The sequence below is a fragment of the Gadus macrocephalus genome, chromosome 22 (genome assembly GCF_031168955.1).
Source record: "Gadus macrocephalus chromosome 22, ASM3116895v1".
Lineage (NCBI taxonomy): Eukaryota > Metazoa > Chordata > Actinopteri > Gadiformes > Gadidae > Gadus > Gadus macrocephalus.
Genome location: NC_082403.1, coordinates 3,594,606 through 3,617,970, shown reverse-complemented (window position 1 = coordinate 3,617,970; position 23,365 = coordinate 3,594,606). Strand labels below are relative to the sequence as shown.

The window sequence follows — 23,365 nt, the reverse complement described above, 5'->3', positions numbered from 1 at the left end:
GTATTTGCGCGGGACATATATGCGCAGTAGCGCATGCACTGTCAACAGTAGTTGAAAGCCGTCAACAGTAGTTACGCACTCCTAAACGTTGACATGGCTGAGGGGAAACGAGCTAAGACCTACCATTTTCACCCTGAGTGGGAGGAAGACTATTGCTTATTGTTGAGAAGGTGCCGTGCGCAGACAGAATGAAACCCCCACTGAAGTCGCCCCCCCCCCCCCACTGAAGTCCAAAGAACACAGACAAAGTATTTTCCTTTAAAACAAAAGAAGTTTATTTAACTTTTTCCTCTGTATAATTTTATTATAATAAGACACTTCTCTGCTTGTACATTGCTCCCTTAAACTTAAAAAAAATGGCAACATTTGTTTATGGGAATGTAAGTCGGGGGGTGGGGGGGGGCGGGGAGGGGAGACGAAACATACCAATATACATACATGTGTGTTCCTTTTAATAAACCATAAACGCTAGGGTCAGTTCTGAAGCATGCCCGGTACCTTGGTAACGCTGGAAATATAGTACAATCTATTCAGTATTTCAGGAATACACGGGTTTTTTTTTCTTCTTCTCTTAAACATGGGGTACATACACTATGGGCAGGTCGTTCAACGCTCAGGAGGGTGAAATGGGGGGTTGGGGGGGGGGGGCTGTGGCAGCCATACTGAGGTGATTCAGTGATTGACAGCACACCCGCGGTAGATGTGTTCGTAACTAAACAGAACAAAAAGAATGGTGACATGTCATTGTAGCAAGTTCATCGTTTTTGGATGGTAAACACACAATTTCAATTTATATATATGTATGGATGTCGTAAAGAAAAAGAAGCCATAATTATTCGTTCTGTTTGTTTTAAAATGACATGTGGCCAGACAACAGCAGGCGAGTGTACCCCGATCGAAGAACGCAATCCCCTCCAGGATATTACACAAACACACACACACACACACACCAAATGCCCTACTCACAACATCCAAGAGCCGAACTGAATAAAACTGTCATCGGTAAACAGAAGGAGAACCCCAACTTACAGAGGTGACCAACGGGGTGCAATCCTACATTTAAAAGGATGGGTGTGACACGCACACACACATACACGCACACACGCCTCTCTACTGAAAAGACTCGGGTAGAGGCCGGGGACAACATGATGATGTGAACTGCTGCGTGGTGATACCAGAGGGTCAGCCTCTCTGTGGTCGGCCGCCCCCCGTCATGACAAAACCCCCCCAGAGGAGAAAAAAAGAAAGAAATACTTCCGCAAATCAAGGAGCCCTCCCTAGTGCACTCACTACGGCGCATGCACTCTCACACACGCACACACACACACGTAGGGCCTGGGGGTGCCACAAGGAGTGCTTAATAAGAGTGACTTCAACCACCTAATCGGAGCATAAATCAATTTTGTTTCTAAATGTAACTAACGTTTTTTAACTCTTTCTCAAGGCGATATCGTGTCTTGGGAGGAGCCGAGAAAGAAAGTAAACGCCACCATGCGGTCAAGAAGTGATCCTTAAGGTAAACCAAAACAACAAAAACATCAACCCATGTGGTGGGGGGAGGGGGGCAGGCCAATGCTCCCCGGGAAGCTAGCAGGGTATCTCACATACACACACATGGAGGAGCAGGTATGGGTGAAAGACCAGGGACCAAACTGAACACTGTCGTCTATGGGAACAAGCGGGGGGGGGTATTAGTAGTACTCAAGTACTTCAGGAGCCGTACTGCAGGAGCAGTACTTCCGGAGTAATACTTCAGGAGTAGTACTTCCGCAGTACTTCCACGGTTTCTTAAGAGTCACAGTAACGCGATGCAGGTTTTCCTTCTCTTCAACGGGAAAACACAGGAAAGAGGAGGAGGAGGAGTAGGATAAAAACGAATTTAATAACCTGCTTTGCAGTAGAAGTAAAAAGAAAAGAAAACAATATGAATAATAATAACAAACCAAACGAATTCCCTCCCGGAACGGGGGCAGGTTGAGACACTACAGACAACCCAAGGCGTCAAAGAAACAGAACATGGGATTATTGTACAAGTGTTTTGTGTAAAAGCCGACTGCCGTCTTGTACTTCTCATGGAGGAGTGGGGGGGGGGGTGGCGGGGTGGGGGGCTGGGGGGGGGGGCGCGAACGTGACGCCATGTGACCGAAGTCCCGGCAACAGGGCAGAAAAACCCGCTCCGGGACGTTAAAAAATTCAGCCTACTTCAGATCGATTGAACCCCACCACCTCCCGATCGCTTTAACACACGTCTGGATCTGTGTGCGTGCGTGTAGGTATGTGTGTGTTAGGTGGGGGCGGGGACACAAGGGGCGAGGTCTAAAAGAGGGTCGTGGTCCGGTTGAGTCCGGATGGGGGGGGGGGGGGGTCACATCGGACGGCTGATGACGAGGAGGAGAAAGGAAGGTGCGGGCATCGAACGCAGACACCGCCTCCGTGCATACACACATCTCATGTGCCAATGCGGTAACGGAAGGTGAGGATCTGTTGGGAGGGGGGGGGGCTAGGAGACGGGCCCTTTCTGAGAATAACAATAATTCACAATCACTTCCTATTCTTGGGGGAGGGCCAGTTACCACGCCTCTCCCCACGGTTGCCACCTCCTCCTCCTCCTCCTCCGTTGCCCATCCCCCCTCCGCCGCCACCACCTCCTCCTCCTCCTCCTTGTGGGCCGCGTGGACCTCTACCGCCGCCTCCTCCGCCTCCGCCTCCTCCTCCGGGAGCTCCGACCCTCCGGTTCTGACGCTCCATGCCGGGCCGCTGGCTGGAGAAGCTCCTCTTGTTGGCCGCGGACTCCTTCCCGGCCAGGTCGCGCTCCACCGGACCTCCTCCCCCGCCTCCTCCCCCCCCTCCTCCTCCTCCTCCTCCTCCTCCTCTGGACGGGTGGTGGTGGTGATGGTGGTGAGCAGGGGGGTAGGCCTTCCCTCCTTCCCTCCCTCCTCCTCCTCCTCCATCCCGCTCCCTGAACTCGGTGAAGTCGCTGCTCTCCGAGGCCGTCTCCCACTCCTCGTTGGCCTGGTCAGAGTTCTGGTTGGAGAAGTCAGGGGACTTGGCGCCGTGGGCGTGGACCTGGGGCCCCGCCTTGCCCTGGCTGTAGTGGTGGTGGTGCGGCGGCGGCGGCGGGGGGGCGTTGCTCCCGGCCGGCTGCCCGTTGTTGTTGGTGATGATCGCCGCGTTGTTGCTGGCGTTGTTGTTGTTGTTGTTCTGGGCGTTGAACCCGTCCTGGGCAACGGCCGGCCCCACGGGGCCCGGCCCGCCCCCGTTGATGCGGGCCGCGTTCTCCCGCTCCTTCAGCCGGCGGAACCGCGGCGGCTTGTCCTGCTGGTGCTGGGACCGGCCGTGGCGCCGACGGCGGCGCTCGAAGCCCCCGTCGGCGGGCACGGGCGAGTTGAAGCCCCGCCCGGCGGGGGGCGCCCCGGCGGACGCCGTCTGCGGCGGCAGGGGGCCTCCGTTCTCCATCGGGACGGGCGGGGCGGTGGACCCGACGAGGGGGCCTGCCGCCGCCGCCGGGGGGGCTACCTGAGTGGGGGCGTGGCCTCCCTCAGACACCTTCTCCTTCTTGTCCCCGGGGACCCCTGTGCGGCTGGGGTCCTTGGGGCCGGGCGCCGGAGGCGGGGCCTGCTGCTGCTGCTGCTTGCGGGCGGGGGCGGCGGCCTTGGAGGACCAGCCGTGAGGGGCGGAGCCGGGCGGCGCTCGGTGACCCCCGGGTGGTCCGCCGCCTCCCGCTACACCTCCTCCGCTCCGGTACACGCCCCCCCCTGTGCCACCGCCACCACCCCGGCCCCTCCTGGACGGCACGCCGCGGGGGGTGAACACCCGGGCCTGGGGGCCCCTGGGGGGGCCCGACGAGCCGGCGGGGTGGGCGGCGGCGCCGTTCTTGGCGGGGCCGCCGGCCTTGCGGGCGTCCTCCTTGTCCGACTGGCCCGGGTCGCTGGCGGGGCTGTCACTGCCCGTCTCCGACCCGCGCTGCCTCCTCCTCTTGGGGATCTCCTCGTACTCGGAGCCCTCGCTGCGCGTCTCGCTGCGGTTGCGGGCGCGGCCCGGGTTGTGCTGGGAGCGCTCGGCGCCGTGGTGCCGGCCGCCCTCGCCCTTCGCCTCCTGCTGGTGGTGGTAGGCGGAGGAGGCGGAGCCGGAGCCGGCGGGGGCCCGGTAGTCCCGGCCGCTCCGGCTGGCCACGCGGCCGCGCCCCGCCCCGCTGGCGGTCGCCGGCCCCGCCGCCACCGTGTAGCTGCCGCGGTAGCCGCGGCCGCGGGCGTAGAACTCGCCGCCGCGGCCCCGGCTGGCCCGGCTGCTCCTGGAGGGCATGCCGGCGGGGTAGGGGGCCCCGGGGCCTCCTCCCCCCGCCGCCTCGAAGGAGCGCTCCCTCTCCCGTCGAGAGGAGGAGCCCGGGAACCCGGCGGGAGGTGCGTCGGGGTCTTTGGTGGCTCGGCCCGCGCCTCCTGCTCCTCCTCGCTCAGCGCGCTCCTTCCCTCCGTTGCGGGGCTTGGCCGGCAGCCCGGACTCATCCTTCCCGGGTCCCGAGGACGCGCTCTGTGGCCCCTCCTGTTTGGCCGCCGCTGACTGGCCGCCATCTTGCTCCTTGTCCCTCCCGGAGGCGGTCTTCTCCGCCCCTTCTCCCTCTCCTCCCTCCCTCTTCGTCGTCGTCGTCGTCTCCTTCAGCACGGGCTTCTTGATGGGGCCCGCCCGCTTGTTGGCTCCGCCCCCCGCGCCCTGATTGGACGCCTTGTGGTCGGCGGCGTTGGCGGTGTCGTCGGCGGGGGCGCCGCGGGCGCTGTTCCCCCCCCCTGGCCTCCTGTTGTGGGCGGGGCCTAGGGGAGTGGCGTTGCTGCTGCCGGGCCGCGGGCCCCACTGGGTCTCCATCTTGTGCTCCCGACCGCCCCTCGGGCCGCCCTTCTGCTGGGCGTGGGCGGGGCCGTGGGCGCCCGACTGGGAGGAGTGGGCCGCGTAGCCGGGGCCTCCTTTCTCCTGCTGCTTGCCCAGGCCGCCGCCCGCTCCTCTCTCCACGGCTCCTCCCCTCTCCCCGGCCCCCTCGGCCTCCCTCTGGGCGGGGAGGTGCTGCAGAGCCTTGCCGCCGCCCTCCTCCCTAGCGGACGAAGACGACGAGGAAGAGGAGGAGGAGACGGAGGGCTGGTTGAGCAGCGAGGCAGAGTTTGGCTCCGCCTTCTTGGCCGCCGCCGCCGCCGCCTCCCCGCCTCTCTCGCGGCCGTTCTCTGGCTTGTGGGGGAAGCCGGGCTGCTGGGGCTGGTGGGACTGGGGGCCGTGGTGGTGGTGCGAGCCGCCCTCGATGGGCGACAGGTCCGCCCTGCCGTTGCGGTCGTAGTGGGGGTGGGGGTTGGCCCAGACCTGGCCCTGCTGGGGGCCCCGTGGCGGGGCCTCCTCTTGGTGGGTGAAGCCGTGCTGGAGGGCCCCTCTCTCGGGGCCCCGCTGGAGCTGCTGCTGCTGCTGCTGCATCCTGGAGCCCTGCTCGGGGAAGTTACTGTAGTTCCCCCTGCCGCCCATATAGTGATGCTGCTGTTGGTGCTGCTGCTGCTGTTGGTGGTGGTGGTGGTGGTGGGGGTGGTGGCCGGGGCCCTGAGGGGGTGGGGACGTCTGGCTGGAGGGGCCCGAGCCTGCGCCGGGCTGCTGGATGGGGCCCAGAGCACCATCCCTGGGGCGGTGAGGCGGGGTGTCACTCCTGGGGGGGGGGGGGGGGAGAGAGAGAGGGGGAAGGGTGAGTTAAGTAACAGAGGTATACTGCATCTTGAGTGAGTCAAGATGCTTCAGCAAAAAGCATCAGCTAATTTACCAGAAAATACTTGTGAATCATTCATGTGGTCATTCAACGGTTGGTTCTTACGCAGTTATTGCACGTTACTGGCACTTAAAAATCGTTCTCTTCTCTGTAGCATTTTATCCTAGCTATCTTTGTTGTAAAAGGGAATTGGTTAACCTAACGATTGTAGGTCATAGGCACTAGTTCTTTCTATGTACTTCCTTACTGTACCGACAGCGACATAACATTTGTCCTTTGCCCGGCAAATGTAAGACGCTTTGGATGAAAGTGTCTGCTAAATGCCCTAAATGTAAATGGCTGTCCATCGCTGTGTGTGCCAGTACCTGGGCCTCTTCACCACCTCCTCTTCCTCCAGGATCTGCTTCTGCCTCAGCGGGGAGGTGAGCCCTCGACCCTCACCCCCCGCCCCCGAGAACGACTCCGCCACCCAGGCCATCTTCGGGTCCATGGGGGGGGTCCCACGATGGGGGTGGCCTTGGTGCTGCTGCTGCTGCTGCTGCTGCTGCTGCTGCTGCTGCTGGCGGTCGAAGGACTCCGATCCAGAACCTCCCGAGTCTGAGCGCTCACGCCCCATCAGGCCTGGGACGAGGACATGGAGGACCGGTCAGGATCACAGAGGCACGCCGTACCTTAATGTACTCAACGTACCTTACGTTTATTTAAAGGATGAGTCAAATACCAACGTTGGGTAACTTAAGAAGTAAGACTCGTAGGATGTTTAAGGGCGTTAATCTAGCCGAAAAATCTAAGCGGAATATCAAATATTCATACAAGGTGATACAGAGCGAGAACCAGTGACCAATGTGGTAGCTTTCCCAAGTGTGCCAAGTGTCGGGTACCAAACAAACATTTAATAAACATATGATATGAGAGGGGGTTGGGGGGGGGGGGGGGGGAGCTACGTCTCGTTGACGCACTGTGACCTACCGGAGGGGTGGATGCCGGCGGGGTAGTACTCCATGGCGGGGGGGCGGCCTTGCATCATGCGCGGGTCCATGTAGGGCATCATCATCCAGCGGGGGTCGTAGTTCATGGGCAGGGGCTGGGGCCGGGCCATAGCGCCGGCCGGGTAGAGCTGGCCGCCCTGCTTGGCCCCCGGGGCCGGCGGGGGCGTGGGGCCCGGGGAGGGGCCCTGCTGCTGGGCCTGCTGCTGGGGGGGCAGCTGGCTCTGGGACACCTGGCTGTGCTGCTGCTGTTGGTGCTGCTGCTGCTGCTGATGATGCTGCTGCTGCTGCTGCTGCTGATGCTGCTGCTGATGCTGCTGCTGCTGCTGTTGCTGCTGCTGCTGCTGCCACTGCTGCTGCTGCTTGAGAAGCTGCTCCTGTGGACGGAGAAGAGCGTAGGGTACGAGGGGATGAGGCACAAGGCATCGCTCGCCGATTGGTCGTTAGCAAACACAGTGGAATGAAGAAGAGCTAAGCACGTTAGCTTTTCAATAGCGTCTGGGGCAGAGGACGTGGCACTTAGGGTGTGAGGTCAAACACGTCTACAGTCTCACCTGCGGGCATCCTTGACCCCCCCCCCCCCTGCCTGTCACTCTGAATGAAATCTGTGGTCTGAATGACCCTGTCCAAACCAGCGCCAGACATTACCACTGGGAACACCGACACCATTATAGTACTGTCAGACACTCGGGCCAGAAGGGTCCATTAATGGGCCTACGGTTGTATATTAAAGAGGCCCGACTCGTTAACAGTAATCTGTGTGGGTAGTTAAACACGACGCTAACCTGCTGCTGTCTCTGGAAGCGCGGTGGGAGGGACTTCTGGTACTTGGAGTAGCCCTGGCCAGAGGGGGGTCCGCTGGCTGGACGGTTCGCTCCACCTCCACCTCCTCCTACACCTCCTGCTGCTGCTGCTGCTGCTGCTGCCGCCGCCACCATGCTCTCCACCTTCACCGGATCAGCTCCTGCTCCTCCACCTCCTCCTGCCACCATGCGGACGTGGGCAGGAGCCAGCACCTCCTCCTCCTCCTCCGCAGCAGCCTCCCCCGGAGGAGGAGCTTCCAGAGGGGACTGGGGGGGCTGGAGGACGAGCGGCGGGGGGCACGGCTGCTGGGCGTCTGCATCACACAAACACATTCATGGTCCTTAGCAGACGGTGGGGGGGGGGGCAAGACCCAGGAGCCACCGACGCATCAGTGACAAGGCATAGCTTTACTATAACTCACCAGTGTTAGCTGTAGCCTCACTAACTCACCACTGTTAGCTGTAGCCTCACTAACTCACCACTGTTAGCTGTATCCTCACTAACTCACCACTGTTAGCTGTATCCTCACTAACTCACCACTGTTAGCTGTATCCTCACTAACTCACCACTGTTAGCTGTATCCTCACTAACTCACCACTGTTAGCTGTATCCTCACTAACTCACCACTGTTAGCTGTAGCCTCACTAACTCACCACTGTTAGCTGTATCCTCACTAACTCACCACTGTTAGCTGTATCCTCACTAACTCACCACTGTTAGCTGTATCCTCACTAACTCACCACTGTTAGCTGTAGCCTCACTAACTCACCACTGTTAGCTGTATCCTCACTAACTCACCACTGTTAGCTGTATCACCACTAACTCACCACTGTTAGCTGTATCACCACTAACTCACCACTGTTAGCTGTAGCCTCACTAACTCACCACTGTTAGCTGTAGCCTCACTAACTCACCAGTGCTAGCTGCATCACCACTAACTCACCACTGTTAGCTGTAGCCTCACTAACTCACCAGTGCTAGCTGCATCACCACTAACTCACCACTGTTAGCTGTAGCCTCACTAACTCACCAGTGCTAGCTGCATCACCACTAACTCACCACTGTTAGCTGTAGCCTCACTAACTCACCAGTGTTAGCTGTAGCCTCACTAACTCACCAGTGTTAGCTGTAGCCTCACTAACTCACCAGTGTTAGCTGTAGCCTCACTAACTCACCAGTGCTAGCTGCATCACCACTAACTCACCACTGTTAGCTGTATCCTCACTAACTCACCAGTGCTAGCTGTATCACCACTAACTCACCACTGTTAGCTGTATCCTCACTAACTCACCAGTGCTAGCTGTATCACCACTAACTCACCACTGTTAGCTGTATCCTCACTAACTCACCAGTGCTAGCTGCATCACCACTAACTCACCACTGTTAGCTGTATCCTCACTAACTCACCACTGCTAGCTGCATCACCACTAACTCACCACTGTTAGCTGTATCCTCACTAACTCACCACTGTTAGCTGTATCCTCACTAACTCACCACTGCTAGCTGCATCACCACTAACTCACCACTGTTAGCTGTATCACCACTAACTCACCACTGTTAGCTGTATCACCACTAACTCACCACTGTTTGAGTCGTAGCTGCTGCTGCTGTTGGCCCTCTGCCTGTCGGGGGCCCCGGGCACGGCCGCGGCCGGCACTGACAGCAGGGGGGGGTCGTCGTGGGGCACGCAGGGCGAGCCGGGCTGGCTGACGTTGGGCGAGGACGCCGAGGCGGACAGGGAGGGGGTGGGGCTTCCGGCGGTGGCGAGCGTCGAGTTCCCGTCCAGGCTGGGGGTCTTGCTGCCGCCGCCTCCTTCCCCTCCGCTGGATCCACCACCACCTCCACCTCCACCTCCACCTCCTCCTCCTGCCGCCGGCGCCGCCCCCCCCAGCTGCTGCTGCTTCTCGTCCAGCCTCTTCAGCTTCTCGGCGCAGGCGGCGCGACGCTCCTCCTCCATGCGGCGCTCCTCCTCCTCGCGGCGGCGCCGGGCACGCTCCACGGCGGCCGAGATCTCGGTGGACGACTGCTTGCGGCGCTGGCGCCAGGTCTCGTCCTCGTCCTCGCCCTGGGGCCCGGGGCCAAGGAGGCTGGGCGGGGCGGGGGAGGCCCCCGACTGCTGCTGCTGCTGCTGCTGCTGCTGGGCCGGGCCTCCGCCGGGCTTCATGGCGCCCGCTGGGGGCGGAGCCGACTGGTTCTGGGGGCGGTCCTACGGGAGGGAAGGGGGAGGGGTTTAGGCGGAGGACTCTGGAGGCTAAAGGAGCGTGCCGTGACTCGTGATGGGGGCTTCTGCAGTGCGTTGGAACGGGCGGGGTTGGATGGAGGACTCAAACTAAAAGTAAATAAATGTTTAAATAAATAGGGAATATGGCGAACAAAAAGATCTGCCGATAAAAATTTAAAATAATAATAAAATAAATCTAATCCGTCCCTAAATCAAAATGACAATAAGTTACCTGATAAATAAAATCGATAAAAAAATGAATTAATAAAAAAATGAATAATGGGTGGTGGATGTCTGACGACCACATGAGGCCCCATCCAGGGATCTACCTGTCGGTAGTAGGGGTAGGGCCCCTGTCCCAGCGCGGGGCCAGGTGGGGGGGAGGGCTGCTCCCGGGGGCCACCCAGTCCTGACCTGCGCCCCTGTGCACAGGCAGCCCACTGTTAGACCATCGCCACGCCGACGCACTACACTGACACACGCACAGTAACACCACTACACTGACGCACACTGACACACACGGCCACACACTGCCCGGCAGCTGCTGCTCCGGCCAGGTGGTTTGGTGACAGGACGACCGGTGGAATGGGTTTTTAACAGATCAAGCCTCCAGCATGAGGGTTGTTGGGTTCAGGGATGATTTATACTTTGTGGGTTGCTACGGCAACAGCAGAAGCCCGCAGTGCCGGCGACATGGACCTCTCCCGACAACGTGGAAACAACGTGTCCATTCCCGCACCGTTCACCGGTTCATTTTTACATAACGAGATGGGCACACGTGTTCAATCGTGGACCGCGTCTTAACATCGTCATAAACACGGCACTGGATTTGGGACGGTTTAGGTGAATCGCGACGCAGTACCCTAAACGTCTTTGTCGGTGAAGACGCCCATGACGGCTTTCTCCGCAGAAGTACAACCGAGGCTCTTTGGCCATGTTTCGCCGACCGCCGCGATTGGCTTCTCATTCTACCTGGTGATTGGCCGGAGGGCCTTGCCCGCCCCATCCGGCTCCGCCCTCCTCGGCCCGGGCTGGCTTGCTGGAGGGCGGGGGCTGCGGGCCGTCGTCTGCGCCGGAGGGGGGTCCGCGGCGCGGCTCCCCCCCGCTGTCGGAGGCCCGGGAGCGGGAGGCCTGGGGAGCGCCGTCCTGGGGCCTCTGGGGGTCCCTGAGGGGGGACGGACGAAGAGGAGAGACACGTCAGAACATACAACGGGTGGGGAGGTGGAACCGGGAGGGACCATAGAGACAAGAGGATATAATAAGACTTAATAGATAATAATAAATAATAATCATCATACATCAGAACCAGCAGCACCTCCAATAAATGCCGCACACGACTAAACGGCCACCATAAGCCAAACCGCAACACGTTTGTCCAACCGGACACCACATATACTGTGAAATGGATGTTATGGATTCAGTGATTTTACCAGAGGCTTCAGTCGAAGGCGACTTGCAATGAATGCAAATGTAAGATTAGTTCAAACTGAATATCGAGGTCGGGAAATAGAGATTCACCATCTCGACTATCCTGCTGCCCTCTCTATATTCATGTGCAGCGGAAGAGCCATCAGATGAAACTCTGAGACTACGATCTCACAACGCCCAGTCTTTCATGACACGGACAATGTCCTCAGTCACTTTGATTTGCGTCCATCCATCCACCTAGCATGACATGGTGTGTTCCTCATGCTCATAAAAGAGCTACGCCCTCATACAAGTCCTTGACCTTGGGTGTTTTGAAAGGCGCCTCTAAATTAAATGTATTATTATTATTATTATTACAAGAAGTACCCCACCCAGTATCAGGACGTAGTTGAAAGAGCCGTAGGGTAAACACTCGAACGGTGGTCAATGGTCTGTTTCCGCAGGAGGAGAACCCCCATAGCAGAAGCGGGGACACATCTTGTGCTTGCCGCATGAAAGTCAGTATTTCCCGCAGAAAATGTGGGGTGGACCACTGATGCTTATTTTCATGCAGGCTGTCAGACTGTTGCTTTGCAGCCTGATCTATACACAGAGTGAATGAACTTTAGATTATTTGACGTCTTAGTTAAGGCGGCAGGCCCGTGTTGCTTCGGCGGTCGCCCCAGCTGTAAAGTGCTGACGGTAAACCCTGAAAGCCCAGCACTGGTGTGCGCCCTTCCATAGGGGCACATTAAATATTTGTTGGGGTCTGTGTCGCCCGTGGACGTGTGAGTGACAGCTCGCCGTACCGTGGCCCGCTCTTGCTCTCGCTGCGCTCTTCGTCGCCCTCCTCCTCGCCTTCGTCGTCGCTGAACTTCAACTTGGCCGAGTAGTCGATCTCCTCGTGTGCCCCTGGTCACACAGACGCAGACAAACACACAGAGCCAATCACAAGGCAGGGTTAGGGAATGCGGTTGAACCGTTGCCATGGGTTGACAAACAAACAAGCAAACAAACACACAGCGTTGGCCCGGAGGACAGACGAATGCAGGGTAGTTAACAGTTAAACTCACACACCGACCAACCGGATCGGACTTGTTCATGTATTACTATGTTTAATTTTAGGTGTCCTTTTGTGCCTTTGTGGACAGCGACCATCTGTCGTAGTTACGTTTGTTTTTGCATCATTATATGAACATTGCAACTACTCATTGTGTATGCAGAAACTGTTTCTGTACTTTTTAATTCCACTATTGTGCCATCAGTAAAAAAAAAAATCCCACCTGGGATTAAGAAAGTACCATCTTATCTCAGACAGACAGGTAAGTGGGCCGAGGAAGAGTAGAGTGACATGTAGGACATTTCCACCCCAGAGTGCTAGTATTATGGGATGGCTCTATCCTGCTGACCAGCCACGATGGGTCAGTGGATGTGTGAGCAAAGCTCAAACGCGAGCCAGCGAATCAGCAACTAATCAAACATTTAGAGGCTAGAGAGGTGGGCCAAACTTAAGTATGGCATATATACCAGTCGTCAGTACATCTTATTAAACATTCAGAGATCCGAATTCTGACACTGTCTGGTATGGGGAAGAACGTTGACACGAGCCTGGAAGGAGTGGGCACTCACACAGGAACCGTACATATCCTTTGACTTATATTTTACACTTCTAGTACTAGACGGACAAAGTGACTTTTATTCTGTGCAGCACGACTGAATTAATAAAATAAAATGTATTATGCATTGTTCTTATAAAATACCCCTCCTGGGGGCTTTACGTTACGTGTGTCGTCAGAAGTCGTTGCAGTAAGTTAAAAGCAGCGTCTTGTGTTTTACCAGCATATGAATAGTGGCGCATTGCGAGCACAGCTCAGCTTTCACTGCCAGCAACAAGGTGCAGTCTGTGAGGAAGTGTGTTCTGGTTGCTAGGATGAGTCAAAGCACTTAACGGTGCACAATGCCTTCTGTTCAGCCCTACACGCAGACATTACTCAGCTGAGCAACACAATGCATCGTGATGGGTGAAAGGCTTATATGGCCACGCCAATACACACGCCAAGAAAGATAATGTCTGTAATGTTTGTTTTAATGAGTCACATGTTTGTGTGCTTTCATGCTTCTTTCCAAGTATGTGCATGCAAGCCTGTGTGTGCACACATATTTGCACACATATGTGTGCACATATGTGCACACATATGTGCACATGTATGTGTACATGTATGCTTGCAAACGGGTGTCTTTCAATGTGTGTTGCAAACGTGTGTGCGCAGCTGTGTGGGAGTGTGTGCCCGTGCGTGTGTCTTGAGTGCGTGCAGGGTTCGTGTGCGTGTGTGCATGTTGACTGCACTGCGGCGCCCCAGCTGACCTGCCCAGCCCTCGTCTCCGTCGTGGTCCAGCTCGTCCAGCTCCTTCAGGTCGTCCTGCTTCAGGATAGAGGGTCGCTTCGGCCCCTCGCTGCCTCCGCCGCCACGGGGCCCACCGTGGGCCCTGCCGTCCGGAGCCCGGGCGAACCTGCAGGGAGAGGAGCGCGCGTTAAAGCATCCCCACACACGGACCACCTGAAGCCGCTCGGCCACTGGGCCCTCCTCTAGATAGGCAGCTCTGATCGCCTACTCTGCATTTTAATATTGAACGATTATTATTGAGTGACCCCAGTAAAACTTTAGGGACTCTTGTTTTACTCCCCAGCTGAACAGTGAATGGGTAAGATCCCCAATGATCAGAGTTATTTAGAGGAAAAGGCCTAACTCACACACACACTCCATCCAGTGTCCCAATTAACATCCCCATTAACCCCACACACACACTTTATCAATAGAGGGTTCAGATCTCTCTTACCTGGGAGGAGGCCCGTCACCTGGCCCTTGGAACCTGTAGGGCCCTTGGGGGCCGTATTGGGCCGGGAAGGGCATGTAGGGAGAGTACATCTGGAGGGAGGGCAGGAGGAAGAGGAGAGTGTCATTGGATCATCCATACACTGCATCACAATTTCTAAAGGACCCAAACATACGTGGAAACACTGTATTTTATATTTAAGACTAGGAACATATACCTCTTTATGTGAAGCATATTCTAGATACACGTATAAACACCCCGTGTGTGCTTTTTACTGAATAAATGTGGAGCGAATATGGACCATCTATTTGCTGCCCTGTTTTCTGCTACCTGGTTGACCCCTCTGGGATCAATTAGGCCCCATCTCTGGCTCCAGAACTCATTGTACCACAACCAGATATAGAAGAACAGCCCATTCACACCAGAGGGGCTTCATCAGATGCATGAGAGTGCAGAAAGGGACAGTATGACTGCAGCAGCAGCAGCAATTCTGCAGCATTTCACTGAATTCGTGCACTGCGGGCAGGTTTGTCAGTTGAGGTAAAGGTGATCCCTTTGGGAGGGGAGATGGATAGGAGGCAGGAGATGCGAAATAGGTAGTAGAATGGAGATGAGCTGGGTAGGAAGCAGGAGAGGAAAGCTAGGTAGGAGATGGATGAAAAGATATGGATAGGTGCCAGGAGACGCAAGATAGGCAGGAGACAGGAGTAGAAATGGGTAGGAGACAGTGGAGATAAGAGACGGGTAAGATATAGGGGATGAGTTGGGTAGGGGATAAGAGGCGGGTAAGAAATAGGGGATGAGTTGGGTAGGAGATAATAAGACGGGTAGGAAATAGGGGATGAGTTGGGTTGGGGATAAGAGACGGGTAGGAAATAGGGGATGAGTTGGGTTGGGGATAAGAGACGGGTAGGAAATAGGGGATGAGTTGGGTTGGGGATAAGAGACGGGTAGGAAATAGGGGATGAGTTGGGTAGGAGATAAGAGACGGGTAGGAAATAGGGGATGAGTCGGGCAGGGGATGAGTCGGGTGGGGGATGATTTGGGTAAGGATGAGAGCTGGGTAGGAGATAGGAAATGTTAAGACAGTTGGAATTAGTTTGGAGACAGGAGATGGGGGGGGGGGGGGGGTATTAGGATATAGGATACGGGTAGGATATAGGAGGTGGTAGAAGGGGTAGGAGATGAGTAGGAGATGGGAGAGGGGAGAGCAGGTTCGGGACTTACGAAGGGGGGCATGATCCCTCTGTAGGCGGGGAACCCGGGGCCAACCGGGGGCTGGGGTAGGGGCAGAGCGGCGCTGCCTGCCGGGGCGTTTCTAGGGCCTCCCGGGCCCTGGTGGTTCTGAGGGGGGCCCTGGGGTCCCCCCTCCATGGCTAGGGCCCCGCCACCCTCTGCCCCCCCTTCGCCAGGCGGTCCGGGCGACGGGCCTCGGCCGCCACCTTCCCGCCAGTTGGTAACGTCTGAGGAGGAGGTCAGAGGTCAGCGACAGTACGCAACACCGGACATCACGCCAGAGATGACGTAACATTTAAAATAAGTATTTTATCATATTGTATCATACTGATAAATAACATTAGTGTTAATAATAATACATTGGTTTCAAGTTTTAAATACTCTTTACAGACATTGCACAACTTAACGTCACCCATTTTAAACCCCAAAGCCCCCTGGTGCGTCACGCGCTCATCGGGGACATGGCTTGAACCCTCGACGCCTCAAACTAGTCCCTGCTGCCAGGCGGCCCGAAGGCTGGGACGCTAGCGCGGGAGGCCTGCGATTGGCCGGGTACTCACTCTGTGGGCGGAGGCTTGGTCCGGGCCCAGACCACTGATCGGCAGTGGCCCCGTCTCTGCCAGCCTTGTCCTGGTCGCCAGCCGCCTGCAGGGTGGGAAATTCCTCGCGAGAGAATGGCGACGGTTGGCTTGATCCCTTTCCACCTGCAGAGGACGCAGTGAGACGGCTTAAACACTAGGGCTGGGTAGAAATATCCATTTAATTTGAATTTTAGGATTTTTTTTTTGCAATTCCTTTCCAATTTCAAAATTGCACTTTTGAGACTCGAGACACTTTTGTTTGAAGCGCATGTTTAAACTGTCCAATGTACAAGTTTGCACTTAAAACCTGTTGTTTAAGATGAAGAGAAAAATTCAAGTACATTTGTATTTTGTAACACAGCTGAGCCATTTTCATTATTTAAGAGCAGATTAATCGAATCAAATCGTGATTAATCGATTCAGAACCTTATGAATCGAAATAGAATCGATTTAGGAAATTGGCCACGATACCCAGCCCTATTAAACACATTGGCGTTCTTAAAACAACAACGGCTCTTATGTGTACGCCCAACCATGGAAATACATCTCACACACACAGGAGTTTTGAACCCAGTTAAGTCTCTCTCCGTCTCACACGCACGCACGCACGCACGCACGCACGCACACACGCACACACGCAGACACACACACACACACAACACACGTCCCTCTCTCTCTAAAACACACTCTCTAAGTGTTTAAGAAGGGGGAGACCGGGGGACCCACCATCTCCTTGAGCTCCATGTGTAACACTGGCCTGTGCCCAGGACCTTGCCCCTGCGGCCAGGCCCGTGGTGGGAGCCGGGACCTGGGGGGGGGAGGGAGCAGATGTCAGCGGGTGGTCCATTTGATCATTGGAAATAGGCTTTTAGGTTTATGCACCAGATATGCGAGTTCTGCCTCGCGACACTTAATTCCTTTTAAATGTGGTCTCGACATTTCTGTTTGCTGCAGCTTTGAATTCAATGCATGTCTGCGTCTGTGCATTGATTATTTGCCCTCTTGTAACTTTTCCCCCTTTCCAAATTTAGGAAATGTATGCAATTTCGTTTTTAAGTGCTTCCTTCTTTTTTCAAGTCTTCCAATGATTGTCTTTTTTTGCGTGTGCGCATCTGTGTGTGAGTGCACGTGTTGGGGGGGCCCACCTCTGGGGGCGGAGGGGTGCTGGGCAGGGTCGGGACCGGTGTCTGTGAGGCTGCAGGCGTCGGTGAAACCCCAGGCGGCGGCAACTCCGGCGGCTGTGCTGACAATACATCGGTACTGAAGAGAGGGGAGGAAGAGGAGGTGGAAGAGGAAGAGGAGGAAGAGGAGAGTAAAGAGGGGATGTGGAGGAAGATGAGGATACCAAGAAGGAGAAGAGGAGAGGGAGCAGAGTGTTGAAGATGGGGTTATTATTACATATTTGTAGCATCAATACTTTAATACATTATATGTAGATTTAGTTCAAAAAAAGAGGCAGACAGAGATAGACCTACAGAGAGAGACCTATGGAGACAGAGAGAGAGAGGGAGAGAGACCTATGGAGACAGAGAGAGAGGGAGAGAGACCTATGGAGACAGAGAGAGAGGGAGAGAGACCTATGGAGACAGAGAGAGAGGGAGACAGAGAGAGAGGGAAAGAGACCTATGGAGACAGAGAGACCTATGGAGACAGAGAGAGACCTATGGAGACAGAGAGAGAGAGGGAAAGAGACCTATGGAGACAGAGAGAGAGACCTATGGAGACAGAGAGAGACCTATGGAGACAGAGAGAGACCTATGGAGACAGAGAGACCTATGGAGACAGAGAGAGAGAGGGAAAGAGACCTATGGAGACAGAGAGAGAGGGAGAGAGACCTATGGAGACAGAGAGAGACCTATGGAGACAGAGAGAGAGAGGGAAAGAGACCTATGGAGACAGAGAGAGAGGGAGAGAGACCTATGGAGACAGAGAGAGACCTATGGGGACAGAGAGACCTATGGAGACAGAGAGAGTGTGCGAGCCAGGACGGCCCTCTACCTCTTTGGGTCTGCTGGGTCCTGCTTGCTTGCCCATCCTGTGCCGTCTCTGGGAATGAGGGAGACGTTGGGATCGTTGCCTTTGTTCTCGGCCTTCAGACTGGGCAAGTTGGCGGGGGGGGGCATGCGCCGCGCGGAGGCAACTTTACCAAGAGACTGCAGGCCATGGCGGGGGGGAACTGATGGAGAGAACCCAGACGGACACGGGGAGACAGACAGATGGGGGGAGGGGAGAGACAGCGACAGAGAGAGATCGAGATCGAGAGACAGAGAGAGAGATAGAGAGAACAAGAGACAGAGAGAGAGAGGGAGATAGAGAGAACGAGAGAACGAGAGAGAAAGAGACATATGGAGATAAGGGGAGATGGAGAAAGAAGCAGAATGAGGAAGAGACACAGACACAGAGAGCGAGGGGGGGGGGGGGGGGGGGGTACCGGGGAGATGGAGGAGCATTAGCAAATGAGGACACTGCAATTCGACACCGACGAGAAAAAAAAACCTCCACAGGGAGCAGAGCTCGCTGCTGACTTGGCTGTACGCGCGGAGAGGAGAGCGGGAAGCGGAAGCTCTCGGAGACACCGGCCAGTAAGGATTAGACGCTTGAGAAACACTGGAGTCCCAGTCTCTCCCGCTCTCCCGGGTCACTTAAAATCCTTGATAGACTATTTAACAATCTAGTCTTTCAGCAGAAGCTTTTATCCAAAGCCACTCGCAGTTTGTTCAGATGCATGCCATTAAGGAGTGTGCGGGAGAGTGAGGGGGGTCAGGCCTCTTGCCTAGGACTGCCTTCACGCTAGGCTGCTGGTAAGGGGGGTGCCGGCCTTTGGAGAACAGCCTCTCTACGGTGCGAGAGACGGGGGGAGAGGCCTATGGTTTGGTGGCTGGATCCTGTGCGGAAAAGGAGCTTCCATCCAGGTGTGGGGTCCAGTGCCGTCTCACTATCATGATATCATTCCCCCTTCAGGGCCACTGTTACAATACAAGCTCTCTGGTTCATCTCTCCCACGTGTGTGTTATTAATCCCGAAAAGATATAGTGTGATCCGGGGACAAAGCCTTGGGAATATGGGCTCCAAGCGTCTGAAACGGGACCTCTTGTCGATGGTCGGGTGAAATCAGCACCACCACTTCCAGGGGGGAAATAGGCAGATCCTGCACTAATCTGCAGCTGGAACCAGTGCAGCACCACTAGACCCAGGCCAAGACTGATAACGAAACCAAAACAGATTCCCAGACTAAGAACAAGTCCCAGGTTAAGACCATGGTGTGTTATGACTGCAAGCAGAGACGATATACAAGGCCTGGGGGGGGACTATACTTCTCGTTACATCATCGGCAGGAGGTGCAGAAGAAAAACGTCAACAAGGAAGTTTAACCAAGTCTTTTAAAGACACTTAACCCTGACTGCTCCTGACGAGCTGGCTGTCGCCTTGCATGGTTGACTCTGCCGTCGGTGTGTCAATGTGTGTATTAACCGATGTAAGTCACTTTGGATAAAAGCGTCTGCTAAATGCCCTTATTGTAATTGAAGATATTTTGTATTGCATGCATGGACACGTCTCTTCTCAGCTACTTCACAGTAGACCAAAGATCTTCAGGAGCACGAAGGATGTTACATTTGCAGCCTTATGTTAGGAATGCTAAAAATAACATTCCTATTCTTTTCGGTTGACACTTTGAATGCGAAATCAATCGGGGTGATGTTGACACGAGATGAGCCGCGTTAGGACCACTCATCTTGGTGCCAACCCTCTAAGGCATCTCATTAATACTACTTACTATTGAATCATTCAGCGGCAGCTTCCAGTGCATTTAAGATGCATGTCATTAATGAGCAGGTAGGGGGTTGCGCCGGTTCTGGCTTAGACTACCGCCCGGCTATTTCGGCGGTCTTGCCTGGAGGAATCCTACAGCCTACAAGACGGCCCTCAAACCGATCCTGCTCCATAATGACTTTCCTACTGAATATCCACTGTGGCTTTGGATCAAAGCGTGTCTCCTAAACGCCGGAATGGCTGCCGTGGTGCTGTTGCATGGATTTGTGCGTGAGAAGGAGATGGTTGTAGTGTTGTGTGAGGTGGAGAGGAGGGATACCTACCAACAGGCTTTTGTGCTTCAAGGCTTTTTCCTTTGTATGTATCAAATAGGTTGAGAGACGCATACTTGGTTTTGCCATCCTTCCCCTTTGCAGTTTGCCCAGAGCGCTCTGACATTGCGCTGTCCGCTCATTGAGTATGGTGAGCCCTGAGACTGGTTGGAGAGAGGGGGGGACAAGAGAGACAGACAGAGGGTTGTGGAGAGAGGGGGGGACAAGAGAGACAGACAGAGACAGAGAGAGAAGCGAGAGGAATAGAGACATAGGAAGGGAGACATGGAGAGAAAGCACAGGGGGGGGGGGTGTAGACAGACGTGGGGAGAGACAAAAATACATTAGAAGATATGGAGAGCGAGAGACATTTGAAACGTGGTATGCATGAAAGCAGACAACAGTCATCACACACGGAACTGTTGAGAACAAGCCTCTGTGCAAGAAACATACTTAAAACGACTGCAATTACTACAGTACACCTCAGTATGTACTAAAGACAAGGGGGGCAAGCATCCAAAGCAAGGATGACACATTATGGAGCAGATTATTTATCTCTCCCTCTCCATCTCCATCTATCCCTTGCCTTGACATGGAAGTTGTCTCCATGGCAACATCTGCCCAGCACATCATTAAAAAACACACAGTTCTGACAGCGGCCCAATTCATACACATTTCACTAGATGCAACGGAAAAAAAAACACATGTTATGTGCCCTGCTGTAACGTTGCTACGCACATTGCCCTAGGCCTTCTACAAACCATCACGTTCGTGCAAAACATGTTATTCACACACACACAACATGTTCTGAACGTAAACCCCTTAAGACGATTGCTCTATCACAACGTCATTGTCAACGCCTGCTGATTGACAGGTACGTGCGATAGATTGGTGGGACGGGAACCCGACAGTGGGAACATCCTCAGCATCCCGAGTGGAAGCAGCATACTGTGTCTCGTTACACAACACACTGCCAACCGTGGAAAACGGTGGCAACGGGCACGGAGTGCCGTGCCGCTTATTATACAGTTACGACGGCGCACAACACGAAACGCAGCGGTGCCCGGTAATGACCGGAGTTACTAACGAACCGGCCAATATGCACCGTAAACACAGCGTCGTAGGTTCGTCCCCGGCCATTGTTTTCCATGGCACTGCCCCCGAGAGCCACAAACCCGATGAGATTAGAAAATTAGGTCGTAGGACGGTTGCAAACTAAACGTTAAGGGATTAGCAATGCGACGACTGCAACACAAGGGCCTTCGAAATCCCCATAGTGTGAGCCGTGGTACGGGCAACACGCATCACCGGTCCCCGGGAGTCGGGACGCAGGCCGCCGGGACGATCACAACAACCTGCCCCACAGTTACACGTTGTTCCAAGGCGACACATCTGAACAATGCACATCAAAATGTGTGCTTTTTTTTAACACATTGCATGGTTTATTCGCCCAGTGCTAACTGGCTGCCCAGCTGGGAGGAGGGCCGCGGACGGCACCTCGGGAGGGGGGCGGCCGAAGGTTCATAATTTCCCCCAAACTACGTGCAATAACCCCGGCAAGCCACCCCTTGTCATCTGGTCAGATCCGTATCTAGATTACACACACCGTGACAGGTGCCGGTGGGTTTATAATCCACCCACAGCGACGAGGCGATGGATGTGATTTAATACGGAGAACAACACAAAATGGCGGTGAGGATAGGCCTCGCTTTAGCTCCGGAGCTACACGAGAACCGGGCTGTCCACCGCCGGGAACCAGCCCGCTGACCCACCGGCATGGCCTCAACGCGTCCCACACAACAACAACACACACGTTATCATCCTCTCCACTTGGTTAAAGCCGGTTATGAAAACACCTGGAGTGTGTAGTACCGCAGCACAGCCGGCATTACGCGACCCGACCAGCTAAACAGCAACAGCAACACAGCATCACACCGAGCTTTGCTCCCGGTCGTACTCTTCGCATAAAAGAGCATTTAAAAACACACGGGGTAACAGGGGAGATCCCGGGTGCCTCAAGGACACCACTGATCATAAGTGTGTATATTTCGGCCAACACCAGCTCCCACACACGCAGACTCAAACCGCGGCTGCCCCGACACTAGCATTAGCCTCGCTAGCTAACAACGGCGGAGAATCGGTTTTATACCGTGAAATAGACTCGACCCGGACTAAATGTTCCCCGTGCCTAACGGCGATAAAACGGCGCAGTTTAGTGGGGACGCACGTCCGAATGTCCATATTTAAAGGACATATGAGTGTAAAAGACACCTTTTGATAACAAGCACCAACCTGTTCTTGTCCCGACTCGTCTCGAGGTTGTATCGCAGAATAATGAGGTTAGCTCTGCTGCGTAGCCTCCTAGCTAGTCGTCGGTAAATGCTAACCGCTAAGCTAACTGCCGAGCGGCGTTGGGACGTCGTTAGCTCTGCTGCGTAGCTTTCTAGCTATTCGTCGCTAGATGCTAACCGCTAAGCTAACTTTACCGAGCGGCGTTGGGACGTCGTTAGCTCTCCCGACCTCGGGGAGATTTAGCTCTTCAGTTGGGGTTTAAACCGAAGCACCCGGCGACCTGGAAGTAATATCACCCAATAAAACACATTGAAGGATAAGGTTTTTTAAAAAGCTGCTTACTTGTACTCGTTTCTTTTCCCGCAAAAAAATGAAAAAGGGAAAAACAAAATGTTAGAGTGGGCTCTGCTGGCTACCCGATCCGTCGATACAAGAGCCGTCAGCGGCTACTGGGTGACACCGTGAGATGGGTGCCGCTTGGGACCTCGAAGACCAAACCATGGAACAATCCGGCCAGGATTTTTTTTTGCGAATTGTTTATTTGTAAAAATAAACAATAATGTGCAATAAACAATATGCGTTGAAATAGTAACCACTGTGCATCATGTTTATATAAGGTGTTTAAAAAACGAAATGCAGACTGTAACGTGCAGCCTGCGAATTATGTTGATATTATACATTGTCCATATGTTTTGAATATAGTCTTTATTTATTTAAAAAGTATATCCATCTCCAATTTAAATTATTCATATTAACATTATAACCATGGCAAAATTGCATCCTGCACAAAGCTTACAAATACAGAATTGAGATACATTTGTGTTCCCATCTTCTTCAAATTGTATAAATAAAAAAAGCCATCATTAGGTAGGACTACTGCAAAGCTTGCTGTTTAAAGTCATACAATTAATAATGGATCAGAGGCAGATTGTTACAGGCCTATCATCACAGATGTACTGAGTGAAGAGGTAATTCCAGAATTATTCTTAATTGTATTTATTTAATGTATAAAACTGGGGTTTGGAAGTTATTCTCATCTCACGCATTTGTGAACACATTTCTGCATGTTGTCCTATTCTATAAAAAAGCGATATCCACACATATGTAAAAGCAACTGTGGTGAAAGAAAACTGATAAATATGGTAGTGAAAAACAGTCCAAAATTCTGACTACAAATCAACATACAAGAATGT

General features: G+C 54.4%; 2 protein-coding genes across 5 annotated transcripts in view; one reads left to right on the top strand and one right to left on the bottom strand.

Moving 5' to 3' along the window:
• nelfe (negative elongation factor complex member E) overlaps positions 1 to 23,365 on the top strand; it is a 52,136-nt gene that overhangs the window by 2,261 nt on the left and 26,510 nt on the right. The window lies entirely within an intron of this gene.
• On the bottom strand, positions 252 to 22,672 carry prrc2a (proline-rich coiled-coil 2A). Of its 4 annotated transcripts, none has more exons than XM_060043362.1 (17): positions 22,515 to 22,672; positions 19,893 to 20,044; positions 17,797 to 17,974; positions 16,944 to 17,058; positions 16,525 to 16,606; positions 15,778 to 15,921; positions 15,209 to 15,444; positions 13,985 to 14,073; positions 13,512 to 13,657; positions 11,956 to 12,058; positions 10,712 to 10,904; positions 10,069 to 10,161; positions 9,100 to 9,724; positions 7,500 to 7,831; positions 6,698 to 7,091; positions 6,094 to 6,349; positions 252 to 5,671 (listed from the first exon to the last, which is right to left on the bottom strand). In XM_060043362.1, exons 2-17 carry the CDS (start codon positions 20,005 to 20,007, stop codon positions 2,542 to 2,544), a joined length of 6,231 nt encoding a protein of 2,076 aa, XP_059899345.1. In that variant the 5' UTR covers positions 20,008 to 20,044; positions 22,515 to 22,672; the 3' UTR covers positions 252 to 2,541. The 4 variants fall into 4 exon arrangements, with proteins under 4 accessions (XP_059899345.1, XP_059899347.1, XP_059899346.1 ...); XM_060043364.1 differs by having other exon boundaries at positions 6,698 to 7,076; XM_060043363.1 differs by lacking the exon at positions 22,515 to 22,672 and adding an exon at positions 22,173 to 22,454.